Below are 25749 nucleotides of genomic sequence, written 5' to 3'. Positions count from 1 at the left end.
GATGGATTGGGATAGTGAGTTCCAGAGGATGGGGGAAGTACTGGAGAAGTCCTGCAGTCGGGCGTGGGAGGAGGAGACCAGGGAGCTAGAAAGTAGGAGGTCTTGTGAGGAGCGAAGAGTACGGGTTGGGTGGTACAGTATTTGGGTATCAGGTCGGTGAGGTAGTTTGGGGCAGCGTTATGGATGGCTTTGTATGTCAGTGTTCGTATTTTGAATTTAATCCGTAGGGCAATCGGAAGCCAGTGGAGGGAATGACAGAGGGGGTGGCAGAAGCGGAGCAGTTGGTAAGGTGGATGAGTCTGGCCGCTGAGTTCAGGATAGACTGAAGCGGGGATAGCCTATGTTGGGGTAGGCCGGTGAGAAGTGAGTTGCAGTAGTCCAGACGTGAGATAATGAGGGAGTGAATGAGTTGTTTAGTAGTGTCTGGGGTTAGGAACGTATGTAGTTTGGAGATCTTGCGGAGGTGGAGCCGGCATGAGTTTGCCAGCGATTGGACATGACAGGATTGGAAGGACAGGTTTGAGCCTAGAGTGACACCTAGGACTTTGGCTTGCGGGGTGGGATTGATGGTGGCGTTGTTGGTCGTGATGGAGAGGATGGGGGGGGCGCAGGCTGGGGGGAAATTACAAGCTCGGTTTTGGAAAGGTTCAATTTGAGGAAATGAAGCAACATCCAGTCTGATATGTTGTTCAGTAGGTGGGCGATACGGGCGGAGACTGAAGGGGTGAGGTGAGGGGTGGAGAGGTAAATTTGCGTGTCATTGGCGTAGAGGTGATAGTTGAAGCTGTGGGAGTATATCAGTTTGCCGAGGGAGGAGGTGTAGATGGAGAACAGAAGGGGCCCGAGGACAGAGCCTTGGGGGACCCCAACAGAGAGGGGGAGGTGGTAGCGTTATAGGTAACGCTGAAGGAGCGTTGGGATAGATAGGAGGAGAGCCAGGAGAAAGCGGAGTCTCTGATGCCAAGGGAGTGCAGTTTATTAAGGAGGAGGGGTGGTCAACTGTGTCGAAGGCAGCGGAAAGGTCGAGGAGTAGGAGGACTGAGTAGTGGCCATTAGCTTTGGCGGTTAGTGATTTTGAGTAGGGCGGTTTCGGTGGAGTGTAGGTAGGGGACGGAAGACAGACTGTAGTGGATTGAGGAGGTTGTTGTCAGTGAGGTGGGAGCTTAGGCGACTGTAGACTAAGCGCTCAAGGAGCTTGGATGTAAATGGCAGCAGGGAGATGGGTCTAAGGTTGTTCAGGTTGGTGGGGTCCAGGGAGGGTTTTTTGAGTATGGGGGTAATGTGCGCATGCTTTAGGGGGGAGGGGAATGCGCCAGTAGAAAGGGAGAGATTGAAGATGTGGGTGAGGGAGCGTAGGATGGAGGAGGAGGGTGACCGGAGGAGTTGTGTGGGGACAGGGTCAAGGGGGCAAGTGGTGAGGCGGGCTCCTGAGAAGACCTTAGTGACCTCCTCAGTGGTAGCAAGGCTGAAGGATCGGAGTGTTGGGGAGGTTGTAGTGTGCGGGATGTTAGGTGTGGTGGGGGGCAGGGCAGTTGCGAGGTCAGGGGAGAGGAGAGTTGATGGGGTTATAGTGGGAGGAGGCTAGGTGGGGAGGTAGAGCATTGGTGATGTCCTTACGGATTGCGTCGATCTTATTTTGGAAGTGATTGGCAATCTCGTGGGCGGTGAGTGAGGTACTGGGTGGAGGAGGGGGGGGAGAGAGTAGGGAGTTGAAGGTGGAGAAGAGCCGGCGAGGACAGGTGGAGAGGGTGTTGATGAGGGTTTTGAAGTAGGCTTGTTTGGCGGCATGGAGGGAGGAGGTGTAGGTGTGGAACGCGAATTTGTAGAGGGAGAACTCTCGAGGGGATCTGTCCTATCTTTCTGTCCTTTCAAACAGGAAAAAAAACTCAAGTGTGAGTAAAAAAAATAAATAAAATAAACAAATAAATACATAAATGACTAAATAAAAATAATAATAAAAAAATAAAGAAAATACCCAGATCAGGGTTTGATCTAGGTCTGTGCCAGGGTTAGTGTTTTGGTCAAGGGTCAGGGTCAGGTTTTTGTTTTTTTTTTTAATTAGTGTCAGTGGCAGAATAAAAAAAAAAGCAAATTGCGCAATATGGTGTCTGGGCTGTACTACGGATACAAACAACAACTAGCATACACAGATGTGGTATCGTTGCGATCATCAGGAGCAGGAGAAATTATTCTGGGTTGTTCTTTGGTGATAGGTTATGGTAGTACCAAGAAATATACAGCTAAATTAAAAAAAAGTTTGTTTGTTTTTTTTACTATTTTAGGCCAGTTTTCCTTTGGTAATAAAAAAAAAACAACAGGAGATATCCATTAACATTTACCACCAAATGAAAGCCCAATTTGTCCTGAAAAAAAAAAGGTATAATCCACCTGGTTGCACAAAGTAGTTGTGATGATACTGTATGTATGGTTTCGTTAACACATGTCAAAGTTGCAAAATTGTGCTTAGGCATTAAAAAATTTTTTACCCTTAGGCACGAAGTTGTTAAATAAACAAGCTGAAGTTAGAAGCAGATTGGCTACCATGCACTGCTGCCCCAGATTTTGCACTCTTCAATTTTAGTAAATGAACCCCATTGTGTTCTAATACTAGATTATAATGCATCAGTCGTAGTAAAAAAAATCTGGCTCTTGCCATTCGCACACTCATATTTGGTAGGAGTCTGTAAAAGGTGTTTCTGGGTAATATATTTTGTAAAATATCAATAGTACATCATGATACAGATCACAAAGTTGACTGGCCATGTCCACTTTTATGGACTAATCTTTGTACATGATTGTTGGTAAGAAATGAGAATACATAGCACAGGAGTGTTTCCTTGCTCTATAAGTAAGGTAGGTTATCCTTTCTTCCACGAGTTTCAAAAACTGGAGGTTAGTGTTTTGAATTTCTGGTGTGTTCAGCTCTCCTTTTATCAGTTTTGTGTTATAGTATTTCACAAATTTTGCAATCTTAAAACCCAACTCCATAAAAAATAAAAATTCTCTCATAAGACTAGGTTCACACTGCTGGGATCCAATCTTGCTTCCATTTCAGCACGATTATGTAATGCAACTTGGATGCAACTTGAATGCTACTTTGAAGTACTTTGCATATTCTATGGGGCCAAAATCATGCTGAAAGCATACCAAAGTAGTTCAGGAACCTTTTCCAAAATCACATTATGCTGAGTTACATTAATGTGAATGCGCACCATTGAAAACAAGGTGATTTCCATTGTCATGCGATTCTGTGTGGCATCTGAAATCTCACTAGTGTGAACAGAACCTGACTGCTCATTTCTGTCTAGAGCAGGGGTCTCCAAACTTGCCAAGCAAGGGGCTAGTTTACTCACCTTTAGGCTTTGGGAGGGCCAGACTGTGGCCAGTGGAAGGAGAAAATGTCCTGATACAGTGCCCCATCATTGGTTTTAATGGGAGGAATAATATCCCATTGTTGATATCAATGAGATGAATAGTGCCCCATTTATGGTGTCAGTAGGAGGAATGGTGCCCTATCATTGGTGTCTGTTGGTGGACTAGTGCTCCAAGGGCCAGAAAAGGCAAGCAAAGGGCCACATCCGGCCCCCGAGCTTCAGTTTGGAGACCACTGGTCTAGAGGATGGAAAATCAATTTTACTTACTCTTCACTCCCCTGGCAGACAGCGCTTCCCCATGCTCAGGAGGTGGATTGTACTGTAACACAGTGTTGTCATGTCCAATGCAGGGCTATGGGTTTGGCATAAGTCTTGATGATGTCAGAGTAGCTTAGCCAGTGGTAGCGCAGGTGAGAGAGGCTGCTGGAACCAGCCTATCAGTGCAGAGAAGCCTAGACAGCCCCCTAAAGAAAACCAAGCGGCCCTGTTGCAAGGGAGAATTTTTACTTTTACTAGAGTTCAGCTTCAAACATTGTCCTGAATTCTGTTTCCTTGCTTAGTATTACTTAGGATTTAGTTGTATTTCTGTTAAAAATTAATAGAAGATGAGTCATTCAATAGCAAACACAATACCATTTTTTAAGGATCAGCCAGGGATCTGAAAGCCAGCTGTACTTTGATGACCACTTCACTGATCTCCTACATGTGGCTCTTCTCTGCTGCAGTCTCTCAGCAGATTTGCAGCTGCTGAATTATATATTTGAACCAATAGAAAGTAGGGCTTGTAAGATTTGTGAAATTTCTTTTTTTGTGTATTCTTAATTTACTTCTTAATTATTACTTTTGATTGTTGTTTTTCTATACATATTGGTGATATCTGCCTCTTTTGTTTTATTGCAGCTCATTAGCTGACACCAATACTATTCCCTATACTTCGAACACCTAGGACATACATTTATAGTTTTCATTAAGGCTTAAGTTCAACTGCTAAGACTATGAATACGGTATCAACTAACACTAAACTAACCTTAATATCCTTTCACATAATAGAAAAAACGTTCACCCTTGAAAGTGCAAATCAACACACAAAAAATTTAATATGTAAATAAATAACCCTACACACCATAAACCCTTATAATAAACCCAAATATTTCAAAGTGTAAAAAATTCCAAACATTATATCCAATCCCAAAAAGTCACTCAAATCAAAAAATCGTGTAAGTAAAGTCACTTCAACAAAATTAAGTGTCCACAATCCAACTTATCGAATCCTTTGGTGCTGAGCCCCTCCACTGGCTCTTAAAAGGACAGAGAGTACCTCAAAAAAAAAAAGGAAAACTCAGATAGCGCATTACCTTAATAAATAAATAAATCAAAAAAATCATACTCTTTCCCGTATACATAAATGCAACTCAAAATAAGTGCAAAATTCATATAGTGCAAAAATAGTGAACACTGTGCAAGATAAGTGATAGTGTGTCACTCTGTGAGTACAGCAATCCAAGTGACCACAACAGTGTACACTTCTATAGTGCAAGGCATATATACCCTTACCAAAAAATAAATAAAAAAAAGCCTTTTTTAGTATAGTAGGAATCCATTCACTTCCATTCCTTTCCTCCACTCCTGAAGCGTACTTCCTAGGATATCATCCACCACATTCTCCTGAATGTCCTCATGGCTTAACCACTTCCCGACCAGCCGTTGCATATAAACGGCCGGACGGTGGCAGTGCAGGGTCGGATGGCCGTTTATAAATGGCCTCCCCGCACCCTGCTTGTGCGCACTCCATGGGACCGCGCAGCACCGCGATGCGGTGCCCGCTGTTTCCTCTGGACACAGTGAAACACCGATCGTCGGACGGGACCTCTGTACGAGGTCCCGATCATGTGATCATTGATTGGCCAATCAGTGATCACATGCAAAGTAGTAAGCAAGATGTCACTTCTGACATCATTGCTTACTACGTGTGAAATCTGTGAATGATCACAGAGGTCACATGGTACAAGGCTATGCACAACAGCCTTGTACCATGTGACAAGCTCTGACCAATCACAGCTCACTCAGTACTTCTCAATGAGTGCAGGAATGCACACAGAGAGAAAGAGAAATGATTGCTTTTACATCCTATATGGGTGTAAAACCAATCAGTGTAAAAAAAAAAAAAAAAAAATCTTCATCACCCCCAAGTACTACAGTGTCACCATGGTGACACTGTACTTCTAGGGTGACAGTATGTAAAAAAAAATAAATAAATAACAATAATATAAAAAAATAAAATAAAAATGTAAAAAAAAAGTTTAAAAATTATAATTTTTGGTTATAAACTAATTTGTGTTTTTTTTTTACTAAAAAGATAACAGAATAAATTTTGGCAAAGATTTATGATGAAATATTATTTATTTGCAAAATTTTATAAAAAAAACACTTTTGTTCAAAATTTTTGGACTTTTTCATTTACATAGCAAAAAAAATAAATATCCCAGTGGTGAATAAATACCACCAAAATAAAGCTTTATCTGTCTCAAAAAAATGGTAAAAAATTAATTTGGGCACAGTGTTGCATGACTGCGCAATTGTCATTCAAAGTGTGATAGCGCTGAAAGCTGAAAATTGCCCTGGTCAGGAAGGGGGTAAAAGTGTCCGGTCTGGAAGTGGTTAAGGAAGCATTTCATAGGACTCCAGAGTGCTCATGCAAGTGATATATGAATGAAATATATAGTGTAATTCCGCTTTTGTAAAATGTTAAATTGTATACTTTATTTAACTGCTTACAATGTTAAAATGAATAAAAAGCATATTCCCATGCCCTTCAAACCTCTCAGGGTTTCCGAGCAGCTTCCAATGTGTTTGACATGTGGTTTCCAGTCTCCAAAATGGGCGACGTGCCACTTCCGGTTCCTCTCCTGTGCGTCCGACGTCACATCCGGGACTTAGTCATAAGGGGTGTCACACCTGTTTTTATCTATTAAGAAATAGGCTGCAAAAACAGCTTAACGACATAAAGTATAACATGCAACAGGAAAAAAGGCACATCTGTAATATTCATTCCAATAAGGTACAGTCATGTAGAACATAAAAGTTAAGTACATGAGTAAGGTAGGCAGAACAATAAGGCAACCAACAGAAAACACTATCAATTAAATCATGGATATTCATTGGTCAGACAGTAAGGGGTTTATTTACTAAAGCTGGAGAGTGCAAAATCAGACTCACTTCTGCACAGAAACCAATCAGCTTCCAGGTTTCATTGCCAAAGCTTCATTGAACAAACTGAGGTTAGAAGCTGATTGGTTTCTATGCAGAAGGGAGTCTGATTTTGGACTCTCCAGCTTTAGTAAATAAACCCCTAAATGTCTATGAGTTTCCAAACATCCCATTTTTTGTCAAATAAGTGCATCCTATCCAGTAACATATAGTGAATACGTTCCATGAGCAACATCGCATCAACTCTTCGTAAAACTGAGGCCAGTGGTACCATAGACAACTTCCAATGAAGGGCAATGGCCCATAGGGTTGAGATACAGATGGTGTGAATTAGCCACAAAGCCTCAGTCCATATTCCCAAGATATGGGCTCACAGTAGGCAAACGCAGTCACAGTTTTAAAAGAAGGGGCCATGAGAGGCTCTGCCCACCCGGCTGTGTCATTCATTCACAGAGTTCTGTGAATGGGGGTGCTACAACTACCGTCAGCTTTTGCAGCTGACGGCTTGTAGTTCTGATTGAACTACCAGGGCACTGTGAGTGTTCTAGGCAGTTCATTGATTATTCCTGTCATTGTGTAACTGCCTGTCCATACAAGTTACGAGTAGACTGCTTGCACTGACAGTCTGCAGGAGCTCTGCATTACACCCGCCATCTTCTGACCACGGGTGCAATGTTCTTCAGGCTCCTAATAAGAAAAATAATAAATGCACATTTTTTTTACCAGCAAAAAGATGTGCATTTATTTATTTATTTTTTTAAGTTAACGTATCCTTTAATTTATGAGGCACAGTGACATACTGTATGACAAGTAGTGGGCAGCTAAATGGGTGTGTAAAAATGTGACATTTAGAACCAGCATGGCAAAGATAATAATATTGTTAATGCATTTGACAAAATAAATATTACAAAGTGATATGACAAAGCAATGTGGGCAGAAATGAATAACATCTAAGAGATTAAACTAAACTTTGGAGGGAACATTGAGTAAATAGGATTTAAAACAGGATGTACAACATGTAACATAAGTAAGGTAGTGATGGTATCTAATACCTTTTAGAATAACCCATCACATTATGGAGTCAAATGTGGGTTGTAAAACAAAATATCCTAGGGGATGTATGCGCATGGTAAGGAAATTTGTGGTAAGGCAAGGTTAAAATAGAAGGGACAAATAGAAGACATAAACATAAAAGAAGTTGTGGTTCATGTTTTTAAAAGCAGTGTCATCATAAAAAGAGAAAAGTGTTGAGAGTGCTGTCATTTTCTTCTGATAATATAAGTTGTGTGGCTGTCAATACATACCTCATAGACTCTATAAAGAAGCTATCACCTAAATGTAGCACTAACCCCCCTTTTAGCCCTGCACAGCCAAGCAATGCACATTTTCAGGTGGTCCTCTCTCAGGGGGCCAGTGAAGTCCCAAGTTTTTGTCCTTCCACGCTCCACCACCTGTGAGTGAGCCCCTCTCTCCATCCGGGCATCCTCCCAGACTCCTGCCTTCAGCCTTACATCTTCCTCTTTGTCTTCCACCCGAACTCTCCCCTCACAGCTGAACAGGCTCAATCACTTTTAAAGGTTGGCCTGGCCCCTTGCCAAGCCTCCTGTTGGGGATTGGCCAGGATCCCTTAAGAGTACAAGCCAGACACTCCTCAGATCTACCCACTGCTTCTAGAGCTGGGAGAAATTCCAGAGGGGATGGCCTGTAGAGCCTCTCAGCCCTGACCACAATTTGTCCTCCTGACTATTGCACCCAGGCTGCTACTCAGCCTCTTCTCTAACAATCAGAACTCTAGTTCCCCCTAGCTAATTAGGAGGGTGCTACAAAAACATGGTTGGTTTTATATATTTTATTGTACATTTGACTGCAAAGAGTTTCTTTATTCTGAACTCCTAGCTAACATTCATCAATATGCTGATATGTGTAAAATGTTAGTGCACATACAATACTCAGCATCTCCCACCCCTACAGCAGGCATTCTCAACCAGGTTTCTGTGGAACCCTAGGGTTCCTCCAGGAGTTGCTAGGGGTTCATAATTACATAGTTGATAAGGTTGAATAAAGACATCAGTCCATCCAGTTCAACCTGAGAGGGTGTGGGTGTATCCATGTGTATGTATTTATGTCTCTACCATTTCCCATATGTATATTGCATTCGCTAAGATGCTCATCTAGGAGTTTTTTTAACCACTTAAGGACCACCCTATAGCAGGTATACTGCTACAGGGCGGCACCTGTGCGCAGAATCGTGTGTGTATATATATATATATATATATATATATATATACGTCATTCTACATTTCCGGGTAGGGGGCACGCCGCCATTCGCAGCCACAGATGTCATTCACCAGGCCCCGGACGGTAATTACCCGCCGGCGCCCAGTGCTTATCGAGTACCTCCGACGGGGAGGAAGATTATTTTGTTTACAAACAATCTTCCTCCCTGTCAGCTTGAGCACACTGATCGGGATGGCTGTACACAGTATAGCCATCCCGATCAGTATGCTTACAGCGAAGAACACACCCCCTGCCCCTTAGTAAAACACTCCCAGCAAACAGTTAACCCTTTGATCGCCCTTCACATTAACCCCTTCCTGCCCAGTGTCAGTACAGTGTCAGTGCTTTTTTTTTAGCACTGATCACTGTATTGGTGTCACTGACACCAAGTTAGTTCCCCCCCAGTGTCAGAATGTCCTCTGCAGTCCCGCTAAAAGTCGCTGATCGCTGCCATTACTAGTAGGGAAAAAAATCCCATTATCTATACTGCCATTTGTAAACGCTATAACTTTCACGTAAACAAATTAAATTATAGAGATTTTTTTTAACAAAGACATGTAGCAGAATACATTTTGGCCTAAATTTATGACGAAATTTTATTTTTTTATTTTTTTACTGGACATGTTTATTAGCAAAAAGTCCAAATGATTGTTTTTTTTTTTTCAAAATTGTCGGTCTTTTTTTGCTTTTCTAGATTACCCGCCGGCGCCCAGTGCTTATCGAGTACCTCCGACGGGGAGGAAGATTATTTTGTTTACAAACAATCTTCCTCCCTGTCAGCTTGAGCACACTGATCGGGATGGCTGTACACAGTATAGCCATCCCGATCAGTATGCTTACAGCGAAGAACACACCCCCTGCCCCTTAGTAAAACACTCCCAGCAAACAGTTAACCCTTTGATCGCCCTTCACATTAACCCCTTCCTGCCCAGTGTCAGTACAGTGTCAGTGCTTTTTTTTTAGCACTGATCACTGTATTGGTGTCACTGACACCAAGTTAGTTCCCCCCCAGTGTCAGAATGTCCTCTGCAGTCCCGCTAAAAGTCGCTGATCGCTGCCATTACTAGTAGGGAAAAAAATCCCATTATCTATACTGCCATTTGTAAACGCTATAACTTTCACGTAAACAAATTAAATTATAGAGATTTTTTTTAACAAAGACATGTAGCAGAATACATTTTGGCCTAAATTTATGACGAAATTTTATTTTTTTATTTTTTTACTGGACATGTTTATTAGCAAAAAGTCCAAATGATTGTTTTTTTTTTTTCAAAATTGTCGGTCTTTTTTTGCTTTTAGCACAAAAACATAAAAACCGCACAGGCAATCAAATACCACCAACAGAAAGCTAAATTTGTTGGAAAAAAAGGATGTTAATGTCATTTGGGTGCAGCATTGCATGACCGCGCAACTGTCAGTTAAAGTAATGCAGCGCCTTAATGCAAAAATGTCCTGGTCAGGAAGGGGGGTAAATCCTCAGAAGGGCAAGTGGTTAAATTATCGACACTCCCTGCTGACACCACTAAATTTGGAAGGCAGTTCCACATTCTTACTGTTCTAAGAGTAAGGCTCAGACAGGTTTCTTGAGCTGTGGCTGATTGACCTCCCATTTGATGGTACCTGCACAGTTGCAGGGCAAACACCACTTGGCAGAGTCAGCTGCATGATGACACCTTTCATCTTTTTAGCTGTCTGAAAGGATGGCATTCTGACCACCACTGTAAGGGGGGCATTCTTCTCACTAGCCATCAATGTAGGATGCATTTTTCCCACTGACCAGCAATAAATTTGTATTTGCTAGGGTTTTCGTAGACCCAAAAATTATCTCAAGGGTTCTTTTGTGGTAAAAAGGTTGGTAAAGGCTGCCCTACGGTGTCTTATTTTCAGATGTACACTTTTCTTATGACTTCTTAGGTTGTTTATACCTTCTTTCTCTTACAGAGACTTGGCAGTAGACACTGTTAAGACTGGTATGGGAGGAAAAGCTGGCAACAAAGGAGCAGTAGCCATACGTTTCCAGTTCTACAGCACAAGTTTTTGCTTTATATGTAGCCACTTTACTGCTGGGCAGACCCAGGTGAAAGAACGGAATGAGGATTACAAAGAAATCACACAGAAATTAAGCTTCCCTATGGTGAGTGGTACATTGCAGTGACATCTGCAAGTACAATGCTGGAATGAATGTGGAAAATTTAGCAATGTTAGGGCTCATTCAGATGGTTGGCTGCCTAACTTAAGGTCTCTTTTATAGTGGTGTTGCCCTCTGAAGAGCGATCCGCAGAGGATCTCTTTTCACAGGCCTTTTAACAGGTGTCAGGGAGGCAACATGATGCCTCTTCACCATCTGCTTTAATCCCTAAAATAACAGTAGCGTCGTGCATGTACACCCCCATCAGCAACCTTTGCAGCTTAAGTGTATGAGGGCATAAAAACATGGTTCTGCCCCCCAACCACAAGTTATAATTGTGACCAGGGGTGGACTGACAACTCATGGGGCCCCCGGGCAATAGGAGATCATAAGGCCCCTGTGTCCTTGCACAAACTCAAAAAAAGCCTATGAAAAAGGTACCAGGGGCATCTCATGGGGTCCCCTACTGACCACGGGCCCTCGGGCAGTGCTCGAGTTTCCAAATGGTCAGTCCGCCCCTGATTGTGACCTAAGGCAATGCCCATGATTGGGGCATGATGGGTTGGCATTTTGAGGGTTCAAGCAGGTGGTGAGGGGGCAACAAATAACTTATATGGCCTAGCTAGCAGTCAGCTCCCTATGGTGTTTAGTCTATGCAATGAAATTAACTTTGAAAAAAATGACACTAGGTACATTTCTTTTTTTTTTTTATTATTATTCAAGGGAAGAAATGTTTTTTCACATGATTATGTATTTTGGTGTGGCGATTTTAATTACCGACTGGACCTTACATATGAGGAAGTTTTCTACTTTATTAAACGCCAGGACTGGAAGAAATTACTTGAATTTGATCAACTTCAGATTCAAAAAGCCAATGGAAAGGTGTGTACAGATTTATTTGTTTATTTCTGGGAATTACATACCGATATTTCTCCTGTTTTGTATATGTATTTCTGAATGTTACTAATAGTTTTTTACGTGGATCAGGGAGTAACGTGTTTAAGTAACGTGTGTTTATAGGAAATCACATGACCACTTAAAGCGGGGGGGGGGGGCAACTGTGGCCCTCCAGCTGTTGGTGAACTACAAGTCCCATCATGCCTCTGCCTTTGGGAGTCATGGTTGTAACTGTCAGTTTTGCAATGCCTTATGGGACTTGTAGTTCTACAACAGCTGGAGGGCCACAGTTGCCCACCCCTGACTTAAAGGGTTGATTTACTACAAAAGTACAAAATGTACTGGGGAAGCTGTTTTCCCTTTGAATACCAAATCATGTGCAAGGGAAATGAAAAAACAAGTTATAATTGAGGCCTAAGGGAATGCACACAATTGTGGCATGATGGGTTGGCATTCTGAGGGTTCAAGCAGGTGGTGAGGGGACAACATATATAATTTATATGGCCAATTTTGCTTGCACATAACTGAAGTGAACACAGCTACATCCTATTAACTGAGCTAAGTAAACCTCTCCCATTTTTTCTTTAGCAAATCAATCATATAGAATGATGAATTTTCTTTTCAATGCTAGTTTTTAAAGTATAACTGAGGTTAGACTTGACATTTAAATATTTACATATTCTAAACAAGAAATTGAATGCGCTTTGACACTGACCTCTGTAGCTGCAAACACAATGGAGCAATTAATCATCAAAGTTCAAAACAAAAGCACTACAGTCGTTTATGTTGTTCTTTCAGTAGCTCAGTTCCCAGCAGTGGCTCCACAGCCTTCCAGGCCTCTAAGCTTTAATGTAAATACAGAACAGGAACTCTGGAAGAGGGAAGAAGGGGGGAGCTAAGCTGCTGAGATAATGGACTTGAACTACTTTGGTGCTTCTGCTTTGTAATTTGAGGATGAATTGCTCCACGGTACTTGCATCTGCAGAGGTCAGTGAGCCAATTTATTGTGTCTTTTAAATATATAAATGCTTTAACCACTTAAGCTTTAGAAGGTTTTACCCCCTTCATGACCTGGCCATTTTTTTTTGTTATTCCGCACTACGCTACTTTAACGTCGAAGTGCATGGTCATGCAAAACTGTACACAAATGATATTTATATAATTATATTTTTTTCACACAAATAGAGCTTTCTGTTGGTGGTATTTGATCACCATATTTTTTTTTTATTTTTGGGGATATAAATGAAAAAAGAATGAAAATTTTGAAAGAAAAAAACAATATTTTCTACTTTCTGTTATAAAACATATCCAATAAAAAAATATATAATCTAATTTCTTCATTAATTTAAGGCAAAATGTGTTCTGCTACATGTCTTTTGGGAAAAAAAATCCCAATACCTGTATATTAATTGGTTTGTGTGAAAGCTATAACATCTACAAACTATGGTATATATATTTGAAAATTGATTAGTCCTGATGTACTGATGGCCGATCACATTTCTTGAGGCACCTAAAATTCTAGGACAGTACAAATACCCTCTAAATGACCCCTGTTTGGAAAGTAGACAGAATGGGGTATTTAGTAGGAGGCATGGCAAGTTTTTTAAAGTTGTAATTTTTGACACAATTTTTTAGAAAATTAAGAAATCAATAAAAACTTTTTTTTTTTCACAATTTTTTTTAACGTACTGTCACCAGGGCAGTTCAGCGTCATCATATAACTGGTGTGGCAGTGATCTGGGACACTAACTGGTGACGGTATGTAAAAAAATAAAAATAATTTTTTTAACCATTTTCTATTCAATTTTTTAAAAATTTTATTTACATTTTATCTTTGTTAACATTTTAAAAAAATTAAAAAATTTTTTTTTAAAGACTTTCATCAGAGTAGTTCAGTGTCACCATAGGAACACTACAACACTGGGAGGATGTTTTTTTTTTTTTTTTCACTTTGATTGCTTTTACAGTGAACTTCATTGGGTTACATTCATAACAGCTGCGATTTTACCATTGTGATCTGTGATTGGCACCAGCTACCATATGGTACAAGGTGCTGTGAATGGTACCTAGTGATAGCTGTGGGCCAATTACATCTCACTATAGGAAACACAGCTGTAATGAATGAAATTCATTCATAACAGATTGGTTGACTTTGTGATCATGTGATCGCATAGCGACTCACTGCGTCCTATGGATGTGCGCATTCACATAGCCTGTAGCTGCCACTCGCCCGCAGTACATATCAGCAACTAGTTAATGTTCACAGCCTGGTCTTATTTACCCTTTAATCTTGTAAGGGCATTTCTCTGTGTGAAATTGCTTTTTAAATCATACACTTTTCATGAATGACACACTATGAAAGTATCAGAGCTGAACACATTTTAGGAGTTGGGTCAGTGTGCCTTAAAACTTACAGATCACTTCTTATATTTTAAGACTTATATTTTTGCATTGGCAATAACAGAAATCAACTGATTGATATGTCATTGATGCAGTAAAAGTTTCTTTCTGGTACCTCGACCATGCAGCTCATTTTTGTTCAAGTGTCATCATATTGTGCTCCTTCAAAACAACCACACCATCTTTTTCCAGAGCAGCCTGTATTTCTTTTGAGGTTGCTTGTGGGTTTTTCTTTGAATCCCGGACAATTCTTCTGTCAGTTATAGCTGCAATCTTTCTTGGTCTACCTGACCTTGGCTTAGTATCAAGAGATCCCCAAACTTTCCACTTCTTAATAAGTGATTTAACAGTACTGATTGGCATATTCAAGGCTTTAGACACCTTTTTATGTCCTTTTCCATCTTTATAAAGTTCCATTATCTTGTTACGCAGGACTTTTGACTGTTCTTTTCTGATCCCCATGGTTCAGTATCTAGCCTAGTCAGTGCTTCCATGTAAGAGCTAACAAACTCATTGACTATTTATACACTGACACTAATTGCAATTTAAAAAGCCACAGATGTGGGGCATTAACCTCTAATTGGCATTTTAACCCGTGTGTGTCACCTTGTGTGTCTGTACCAAGGCCAAACATTCCAGGTTATGTAAACTTTTGATCATGGCCATTTGGGTGATTTCTGTTATCATTATGATTTAAAAAGGAGCCAAACAGCTATTTGATAATAAATAATAAATGGCTTCATATGATCATCATCCTTCAATAAAAGATCATTTTTTGGCATGATCAGTCATATTTACAATATCAATGCCAAAATTTCACAATTTCTGCCAGGGTATGCAATCTTTTCAGCACAACTGTATACTTCAACTGTTTTTCATCAGATATTCTATAGTCATTTAGATGGCTCGCTGTCACGCTTTCAAGTGAGTAACAAGATATTAAGTATCATTCTAAGCTAATAGATGCAACGCTTTGAGAGCAATTTATAAAAGTCACGATGTGCTAAAAAGGTATAATTTACTATAATAACAGATGCAATCTGTACAGAAAACAACTTTAGTAGCGAAAAGTAAATTTTCTCTATTTATATTCTATTATTCCTTTGTGTAAAGCCATAGGTCTCGCTAAAAAAAAACATTGACAGCTACAGTAAAAAAAACACCATCAAATTGAATATGACTTCCTGTCACTGTTTGTAGAATAAGGTATACAGCATTCAGTTTGATGTAGTTGAAGTACATTGATTCAAAAATTGCATTATACCTTGAAGTGGTTCTTGGCTTAATCCATTCTCTGCATTAAAGTGGCAGTTAACTTTTTTTTTTTTTAACTTGCAATCACAGGTAAGGTTATTATAAGGCTTATCTGTAGGAACAGTGAATATCTCCTAAACATGTATAATTCAGGAGACATTCACTTCCACTCCTGTCAGTTACAGCCCTGCACATGCACAGTGCGCTCAGCATTTAGAGTGTCAATGCAAAGAGTATAAATAAAACGATATAGACCTCCTGCACTACTCAAAATAAAATAATGATAATTAAGGCAAGGGGGCTACTAACACCCAACCATATACCAAATGGATATTGTGCAAAATATAAAATGATATGGTGCAGCGCTACCCCAAATAATACCGTAATCCCACACTATCTTATCCCAAAAAAATCAGATAAAAAAAAAACAATAAATGATGTAGCATGCCAATAAACAATAAATAAATAAAAATAGAATAAAATGCGCAAAACCAATTTAAATCATCCAAAATAGTTCATACCAAACTAATAAGTGACTAATATTGCCCCCAGTGCAATACAGTGAATAAATAAACCAATCACTCAGATTATAAAGTGAACTGATCCACTAAGGGATCCATAGTGTGCCAATGCAGAGAGTGCTACGCCAAGATCGTGACTCCTGTGTAACGGGAGTGACATCATCGCAGCCCAGGTATTTAAACGGTCAGAGATTGCAAACCCGGATGGAAGACTGGGTCACGTGCCTACATCAATGACAGCGTGCTGCTGGTGGGCTCCGTTTAAAAGGTAAGTCTGTCATAATGTGCTAGTAGGCTGTGCATACTAGCATATTGTGACATTTAAAAACATAAAAATTGCTGCGCTGCCTCTCCCAAAAAGGACTTATATAATAATAAATAATTAATTAAATAAATAAATGAACTCCCTACTACACAAACGGTCCCCACAAATGTGTATGTGCTATAATGCCCCGTGGGCTGGCAATTATATCCCTCCTCCCCAGTGACTAAATCCCAAATAAACCAATAAGTAAACTGAGGGATATAATTGCCAGCCCACGGGGCATTATAGCACATGCACATTTGTGGGGACCCTTTGTGTAGTAGGGAGTTCATTCATTTATTTATTTAAAGCGGTCTTTTGGAGAGGCAGCGCAGCAATTTTTATGTTTGCACTCACACATTTGTTCACCGGTACACATTTGTGATTTTGCTAGCAGCAGCCAGTCTAATTGATCAGTCCTCTGCGCAGGTTATACTCACACATATTGTGACATTACCCTGCAGGGGGCCCATTTTTTTTAAATGTGTTTGCTACCATTTAAAAAAAAAAAAAAAACTTCTACTACTGTCCACCCTCATCTCTAACCACTTGCCTGACCCCTGTCACCGTTCCAGCGCTGTCCTGGCTGCAGCACCGCTCCCCTCGCTTCCTGCTTTCACAGGAGATGCCGGAGGAAGCTGGAGCCTTAGGCTTCTGCTGCTGTCAGTCAAACGCCTGTGAAGAAGGATTGGAGGCGTGGCTTACCAGCACTGTGTGGGTCTATGTGGGTCTATGGAAGCACACAACAGGGTTCGGAAGCACATGTGCACAAGTGTCTCCTTAGCATCTGGCTTGCTAAGGGGGCACCTGGAGAAAGGAAGAATCAACAGCACTGACGCCAAATTTCAGAAAAGGAGGTAATTGTCCTCTGTGTATAATGATATTGCATATTACCTTTTTTTTATTATTTTAACCAAAAATCTGCCTTTAGTAGTTATTTAGAAATGTCTATCAGTTCTACAAACTTCAGAGGGGTCTTTTTAATCAAACACCTGTGAAGAGGGATTGGGGGCATGGCTTACCAGCATGGGTCTATGGAAGCACACAGCTGGGTTCAGAAGTACATGTGCGCAAGTGTCTCCTTAGCATCTGGCTTGCTAAGGGGGCACCTGGAGAAAGGAAGAATCAACAGCACTGACGCGGAATTCCAGAAAAAGAGGTAAGGGTCCTCTGTGTATAATGATATTGCATATTACCTTTTTTTATTATGATTTTAACCAAAAATCTGCATTTAGTAGCTATTTACAAATGTCTATCAGTTCTACAAACTTTAGAGAGGTCTTTTTAATCAGCCGTGGAATATGTTTTGCCCATAGATATTTAAAGACTTCTATGAAGGTACTATCCACTTCGGACCAACTTACAAGTATGACATTGGATCAGAGGCTTATGACACAAGTGAAAAGTGTAGAACGCCAGCATGGACAGACAGAGTATTGTGGTGGAGAAAGAAATTACCATTTGAGAAATCAGGTACTGTAAACTAGTCATACAGTTGGGTTATTACTTGGGTTTCTCTGAAATAACCTCACGTTCTTAAATAATAGTATTGGATGGACTAACAACAGTACAAAGAAAACAGTGCATGGCTTCATAAGCCGAATGTCACATTATTTGGCTTTGCATGTATGTACAGATGTGGTACACTAAATTAATTTAATGTATTTTTTTGGATAGAGTGTGGAACTTCTGTCTTATTTTTATTTCTGTCTGTAAGCCCACTGGAGAGATGTTTCCTAACTGCCTGTATAATAAAAATGTAAAAACAGATGAAAATATTAAACCAACAAATCATGAAACTGCCAAATTTCTATTAATTTGCAAAAATAAGTGCTATAAGATGCCACCAGCACCAATATTAAAGACAAAATCAGTGTCATGGATGGACTGTATCTGTGGCTGGCAATGGCAGGGTCACTGTTACAGTGAGTGGAGGATGATGGAGCCACACTCCCACAGATCCCAGGCTGGAATTCCTCAGGCAATGGAGGGAGATAAAATGCTGTGACAACAGGCAGCCCAGCCCACGCACACACATGCACACACATGCACACACAGAACACCTGAACTGAGCGATCCCACACAGTGACAAATCCGACACAACACACCACCACCAACACTGACACAGATCACAAGCTTAATAATGGCATGCAATGCCAAGCTGCAGTTTCTAAAGTGAGCAAAATCCTCTCTTGTATTAAAAGAGGTATAGACTCCAGAGAGAAAGAGAGATATCATATTACCCCGGTACAGATCATTAGTAAGACCTCATCTGGAATATGCAGTTCAGTTTTGGGTACCAATTAAAAAAAAAGAACATTGGGGAACTGGAAAAAGTACAGAGAAGGGCAACCAAAATGATAAGAGGCATGGAGGAGCTCAGCTATGAGGAAAGATTAGAGGAACTGAATTTATTCTCTCTTGAAAAGAGGAGATTAAGGGGGGATATGATCAACATGTATAAATACATCAATGGTTCATATAGTGAACTCAGTGTAGAGTTATTCACCATGAGGTCATCACAGAGGACAAGGGGGCACTCTTTACGTCTGGAGGAAAAGAAATTTAATCTCCAAACACGGAAAGGTTTCTTCACAGTAAGAGTTGTGAAAATGTGGAATAGACTCCCTCAAGAGTTGGTTCTGGCCAGCTCAGTTAATTGCTTTAAAAAAAAAAGTCCTGGTTTCTTTCTTAGATACACAGAATATAACTGGGTACTAACATTTATAGGTAAAGTTGATCCAGGGAATATCCGATTGCTTCTCGGGGGATCAGGAAGGAATTTTTTCCACTGCAGGAGCAAATTGAGTCATGCTTTGCTGGTTTTTTTTGCCTTCCTCTGGATCAACTGTGGGTTTTTTCAGCCAGACTAACTATGTAACTATGTAAGATCAGCAGGCACTAGAAGAGCAGGCTTTGGGATCGTAATGATGTAATCACTCACTGATACATTGCACATGTGATGGATGGCCAGCCGGGTCACACTCACACAGACATGAGATGTCAGACATTACCTTCCTCCACAGAGAAGGGCTGGAACTCCACAGTGATCAGCAGCCGCCAGCCAGCTTGTAGTAAGGGACTGAGTCTGAGAGAAATACTGGAAAGAGCTGAAGCTCAGCTGCCACACTGGCTCCAGATCTTCCTCTGTCTTTGCTTCCTCCCCCTCTGTTGCCCCTCCTCTCAGTTGGCGGATCATGACGTGGCTTCGTCCCACACAGAGAGAGTGTCGGCCTGTTCTGTGCCCAGGTGCCCCTAGGTGGCAGTGACCCATAGGCAGCCACCTAGTTTGCCCTGCGTCTAGTCATTCAGAAAATGGAAAGCGTTCTCTGAATACAGGCCGACCTCCTGTGTTTACTAAGCAGAAGTGCCAACACTCAGCACGGGACCCTGAAACTAGATTGCTGGAGTAGTGGTGTCTATTTCAGTGTTTTCCAGCTTCTAGGGGCATCAGCCAAGTACAGTATATACATAGTTACATTGGTCCCAGCTGGATCAATGTAGCCATGTATGAAATATCCATACCTGGAATTCATCTTTAAATCTTTTAGTTATGCAAAAAAATAGCAAGCAAATGGAATAAACACATTTTTCGTTCAAATATGAATTTTCAGAATTATGTTTTTGTATTTAGACACTTGAGAAATCAACTGATCCTAATTATTGGAAATGTTGGATCTTTTAACAAGCAGATCAAGGCCACAAATAACATGCAAAGTTTATGACAACCTTATGAAAAGTGGCTTTAATTACCCTTGATAACAAACAGCAGAAAACTGACCTTTAAGCAGATATAAAGGACACCAATGAACGTTGTTTTGTTTAGTTAAAAAATAAAATGAAATAATAAGGAAACATATAATGGCGTGTTTTCAGCTTCATCAAATGTGCATTACAGCAGATCCCAGACTGGGAGATGGAGGGGCAGCACTGAAGGCCAGTTAGCTGTCCTGCATTATGATCATGTGCTGATAAGAAACATGTTAGAGCAGAAGAGATCATAGAGATGACCTCATTAGTCTATTGCTGCATCTTTATTGTCCATTAACAGGCTGGAGGTTGGGATAAGACCTAGTTTTGCTGCTTAAAGTGGAGCTGCAGTCTTTGTTGAAAAAAAAATTAAAAGTCAGCAGCTACAAAAACTGTAGCTGCTGAATTTTTTAAAAAACAGCCACTTACCTTTTGCTGGATCCAGCGGTGTCCTCACCGCAGCCGGGTTCACCGGCCATTCTGTGTCCCCATTGCCGACATCTTAAGTGTGGGCACCCAGCTGTGACAGCTTTTGTGCCCACTACACATGCGCGAGCAGCGTTGCGCATTGTGAATGGTTCCACAGTCCTCTGGGACCTGTCACATGTCCGACAGGACTGCAGGCGGGGGGGGGTGATCGTAGCAGAAGTGGGAGCGGGTACCAGTCAAAATTGGGTACCCGCTCCCCCCTCTCCCCAAAGGTACCAATCCATAACAGGAAGCTGGGGACGAAGCCTTAAAGCGGAACTTCCCCTTTTGGGTGGAGCTCCACTTTAACTGTAGAAGGAAAATTCAGGTCACCAGGCCAGCTGTGCTGTGTAGAGGGATGTCTATATCTCACAATGGTGGACAGGAGTAGATGTGGCAAGTAACACAGTTAATAGATCTCTATTTCTGTTTTGTATTTAGCTGTTTGCCTGGAGTTCAGATGTAAGGCTGCTTTCACACTGAGTTTTTGTCAAGTGCTTTCGCGTTTAAAAAAGCGCCTGAAAAGCTCAAGAAAACTGCTTCTCTGTGTATGTAAATGTATATCTATGTCTGTTTTCACACTGAGGTGCTGCGCTTGCGGTGCGTTGGAAAAACTCCTGTTTGCAGCATGTTTGGGGCATGTTTAGGGAGTTAAAAAACAAATGCCCCAAAAACGCCTCTTCCCGTTGAAATCAATGGAAAATGCCTGAAAAGCGCCTCTGAGAAGCTGTTTTGGTGCAGTTTTATAAGTCACGTGTCCTTTAAAAAATGCCCAGAAAGCGCGGTAAAAATGCCTATGTGTTTTTGCTGTGTTTTTGCGGCAGAGCAGTGTGAAAGTAGCCTGATATTTGCTTTGCTATCTGTGTGTCACTTTTCACATGGGACAACACTGCTTTGCTGACATAATAAATACCTGTTTAGGAATTTTTACTAACCACGATGCATTAACATCTTGTATCATATGTGTTCAAAATCCTCATATAGCTGGAGACATTAATCTTCTAGACAATGATTTGGATTTCAGCATGAAGATAAAGCACACGTGGACCCCCGGAGCATTGATGTATTATGGTAGAGCAGAGATTCCAGCTTCTGATCACAGGTACTCCTATCTGTTATGGGATGGTCGTGGAGTGTGACAACAGCTTCATAGCAGTGACGTCCCTAGGGGGGTGCGGGCCGCACCGGGTGACACCATCACAGGGGATGCAGGAGCAGGATGCCAGCAGAGCTTCTGTGCTCTGTGAAGGTCCTGGACAGTTATTGGGGTGATCCCGGATTCCTGGCACAGTGACAGCTGCCCCCTGTAAAATGAGTATCCCGTGAAGATATGTATCTCCAGAAGCGACTGCGCATAAGCCGGTGTCAGGCCAAAGAAGCCGATCGCGGATCTCTGACTTTATCACAGAGATGCCACAGTTAACCCCTTACAGGCTGCAAACCGCTGAAGCTGATCCTGCGGATCACTATGGGTTGCAAGATCCGTTAACCCCATATAGGTTGAACCTATACGGGGTTACCTGATCCTGCAACCCATAGTGATCCGCAGCATCAGCTTCAGCGGTTTTCAGCCTGTAAGGGGTTAATTGTGGCAGCTCAATTGCGCAGTCATGCAACATTGTACCCATTGATAATTTTTTTCTCACAAATAGAGCTTTCTTTTGGTGGTATTTAATCGCCACTGGGCGCTTTACTTTTTGCGCTAAAAATAAAAAATGTAAAAAATTTGAAAAAAAAAGTTTCTTTGTTTCTATTATAAAATTTTTCAAACAGGTATTTTTTCTCCTTCACTGATGTGCGTTGATGAGGCAGCACTGATGGGCACTGATAGGCGGCACTGATGGGCACTGATAGGCAGCACTAAAGGGCACTGATAGGCAGTACTAATGAGGTGGCACGGATAGGCGGCACTGATAGACAGCACTAATGAGGTGTCACGGATAGGCGGCACTAATATGCAGCACTGATAGGCGGCACTGATAGGTGACACTGATGATGGGTACTGATAGACGGCACTGACTGGCATCACTGCTGGGCACTGACTGGCGGCACTGACTGGCACAACCCCTGGGCACTGACTGGTGGCACTGACTGGCAGCACTGCTGGGCTGCACTGGTGGGTGGCACTGTTGGGCAGCACTGGTGGGTGGGCACAGGTGGGTGGCACTGGTGGGCACAGGTGGGTGGGCACAGGTGGGTGGCACTGCTGGGCACAGGTAGGTGGCACTTCTGGGCACAGGTAGGTGGCACTGCAGAGTGGCACAGGTGGGTGCACTGCTGGGCACAGGTGGGTGCACTGCTGGGCACAGGTGGGCGGAGCTAGTGGGCGCACTGCTGGGCACAGGTGGGCGGAACTTGCGGGTGGCAATGCTGGGCACCGATCATCAGGGCACTGATCATCAGTGCCCTGATGATCGGTGCCGATCCCCGCTCTGACAACTGCCGGTTCTCGGCAGTACTTTCCTCACGATCTGACAGCGTGAGGAAAGTGCAGCCGAGAACCGGCACTTGCATTTCCCTCTGATCAGCGTGTCATTGGACACCGCTGATCAGGTGGTAAAAGGCCGCTGTGATTGGCCTTTTACCACATCACGTGATCAGCTGTGTCCGTAGGACACAGCAATCACGGAGATCGCCGGGTGCGCGTCCCCCTGGGGCGTGCAGGAGAGTGCGTTCTAGGAGGACGTCATATGACGTCCACCCAGAACTGGCCGGCCGCAGTGCAGCCGTCATTCGGCTATCTGCGGTCGGCAGCTAGTTCAGAGAGAACGCAGGTTGTGTAGGTATTGGCTCTGAGGAAGAGGCGCAGCCTCGAAACGCGTCAGCCATTTGAAGTCCCATACTAGTAGACACCTTTTAGGGAGATTGGACCATGCTGTTTTTCATATGATGTGACTTTTGATTTGAATTTTTTTGAGAGTATATTACTTTTTTATACAATAAATTCATTTGTAGAAGGGAATACACTAGGCCCGTGTGCCATCTGTTTGTTTCTTTGTATGTCTCCCTTTTATCTCCTGATAAGACATAGCATGTGGAGACACTCTGCACATGCTCAGTTTGGTGTGTATGGCTGGAGAGGTTTTGTTTTGTTTTTGTTCTTGGGAGAGTGCTTGTGATCAGCACAGGGCCAATCGGCACTGTCCAGACAGAGGTCAGGGGTTTTTCATCCTCCTAGAGCAGAAAGAAAACTCCTCCTACAAGCTTTAACCAGTGCTCTGCTGAACACTGATAGAAGTCACAAGACTGCTCTAACTGCTGATGAGAAAATGTATTTAGCAGTTTATATTTACTAAAATGATTGCATTTCTATGTTCTGTGTACTGTGGGAGACCGGATATAGTGAATGCAGGGTCCTGGGTTTAGTAACACTTTAACTGCAGCAGGAATTGAATGTATAACATGTTGGTGCGTTAACAATAAAAGATAACAGCAGTAATACTGCATGCTATGAACTGTGCACATGCAAGTGCTGGGAGTTTTTCTTTCTAAATATCAGCTATAGAACACCAAAAATATTGTATTGTTTTCCTGTTTTTGCAGTATATCAAGATTATTTTTGAATAAAATGTATTAATACATTGATAGGCTGTAGATGTTTCAAACTAGAAATGACTTGCTGATGTTCATGTTGACAATACTGCGTCTGTAGAGTCCTGACCTCAACCCGATTGAAATGCTGTGGCATGACCTTAAGAGAGCGATTCACACCAGACATCCCAAGAATATTGCTACACTGAAACCGTTTTGTGAAGAGGAGTTTTCCAAAATTACTCCAGATCGTTGTGCAGGTCTGATCTGCAACTACAGGAAACGTTTGGTTGAGGTTATTGCTGCCAAAGGAGGGTCAACCAGTTATTAAGTCCAAAGATTCACATACTTTTTCCTCCCTGCACTGTGAATGTTTACATGTTATGTGCAATTAAACCATGGCAACATCTAATGTTTGTGTAGTATTATGTTCAGCAGACTGTGTTCTTCTATTGTTGTGACTTAGATGACGTTCAGAGCACATTTTATGCCCAATTCATGCAAAACTCCACGTAATCCCAAGGGGTTCACATACTTTTTCTTGCAACTGTAGCACAATGTGCACCAAGTGCTTTACACCAGTAGAGTGTCATTAGCTGCACCATCTCTCCTGGTATTCGTCACCAGGTGGCGAGTTCATGTACCAATAGTTACTCTTTTCAATGGGTTTTATGTAACCAGTGATGGGTGATACACAGGGGAGCTCCTGCACTTAACAATAAGGCCTCTTTCAGATGGGCGTTCTGTATGTCCATTTTTCATCTGTCCATTTACGGATGAAAAACGGACACTCATGCATTTCTATGGACTAGCGTATCCGATAACATCCGTTTTTTTTGAACAGAAGAAAACCTTATCTTTCTTCCACTAAAGAAAAAAGAAAAAAAAGGAACGGCCAAAAAACGAATGCAAATAGATGCAGCAGACAAAAGTGGATGAAAAAACAGATGTAAACTAATGAAAAGCAGATGTAAACTGATGAAAAAACGGATGTAAACTGATGAAAAGCAGATGTAAACTGATGAAAAAACTGATGTAAGCTGATGAAAAAACTGATGTAAACTGATGAAAACCGGATGTAAACTGATGAAAAAATGGATGTAAACTGATGAAAAGCGGATGTAAACTGATGAAAAAAATGGATGTAAACTGATGAAAAAACGGAACGGACAAAAAACAGATGAAAATGGATGTAGCAGACAAAAACGGATGAAAAACCAGATGTAAACTGATGAAAAGCGGATGTAAACTGATGAAAAAACGGATGTAAACTGATGAAAAAACAAATGTAAACTGATGAAAAAATGGATGTAAACTGATGAAAAACAGATGTAAACTGATCCATTTTTTTTTTTTTTTTTTTAAACATGGCTGAACTGATGAAAACAACGGAACGCCCGTGTGAAAGGGGCCTATCACACATCTCAATGCAATGGTTACTCCCTGAGAAAACAATGCCATGAGAAATTTCTCTCACTTATACCTTTTTAGATTCAACAATTCTTGCCAAATTACTTTATAGCTGGGGTATTGAATTCATGTTCACAGAGATCTGGTCAGTAAAATCTTCGTCCAGCAGAAGTCCGGATCTCATGTTTGTGCTATGACTTCACATCACAGCCTTCACTTCACAGTCCT

At 41.6% G+C, this 25749-nt stretch overlaps 1 protein-coding gene across 2 annotated transcripts in view; it reads left to right on the top strand.

Moving 5' to 3' along the window:
- SYNJ2 (synaptojanin 2) overlaps positions 1-25749 on the top strand; it is a 186122-nt gene that overhangs the window by 135735 nt on the left and 24638 nt on the right. For both annotated transcript variants that reach the window (XM_089669736.1, XM_089669735.1), the window contains 4 exons: positions 10800-10992; positions 11710-11868; positions 17679-17835; positions 21565-21682. In XM_089669736.1, the coding sequence (XP_089525862.1) occupies positions 10800-10992; positions 11710-11868; positions 17679-17835; positions 21565-21682 (627 nt within the window). The remainder of the gene's footprint in view (positions 1-10799; positions 10993-11709; positions 11869-17678; positions 17836-21564; positions 21683-25749) is intronic.

Source organism: Staurois parvus, unplaced genomic scaffold (genome assembly GCF_062004578.1).
Source record: "Staurois parvus isolate SC_StPar_1 unplaced genomic scaffold, SC_StPar_1.0 ptg000081l, whole genome shotgun sequence".
NCBI lineage: Eukaryota > Metazoa > Chordata > Amphibia > Anura > Ranidae > Staurois > Staurois parvus.
This window is presented reverse-complemented; position numbering and strand designations above follow the sequence as displayed.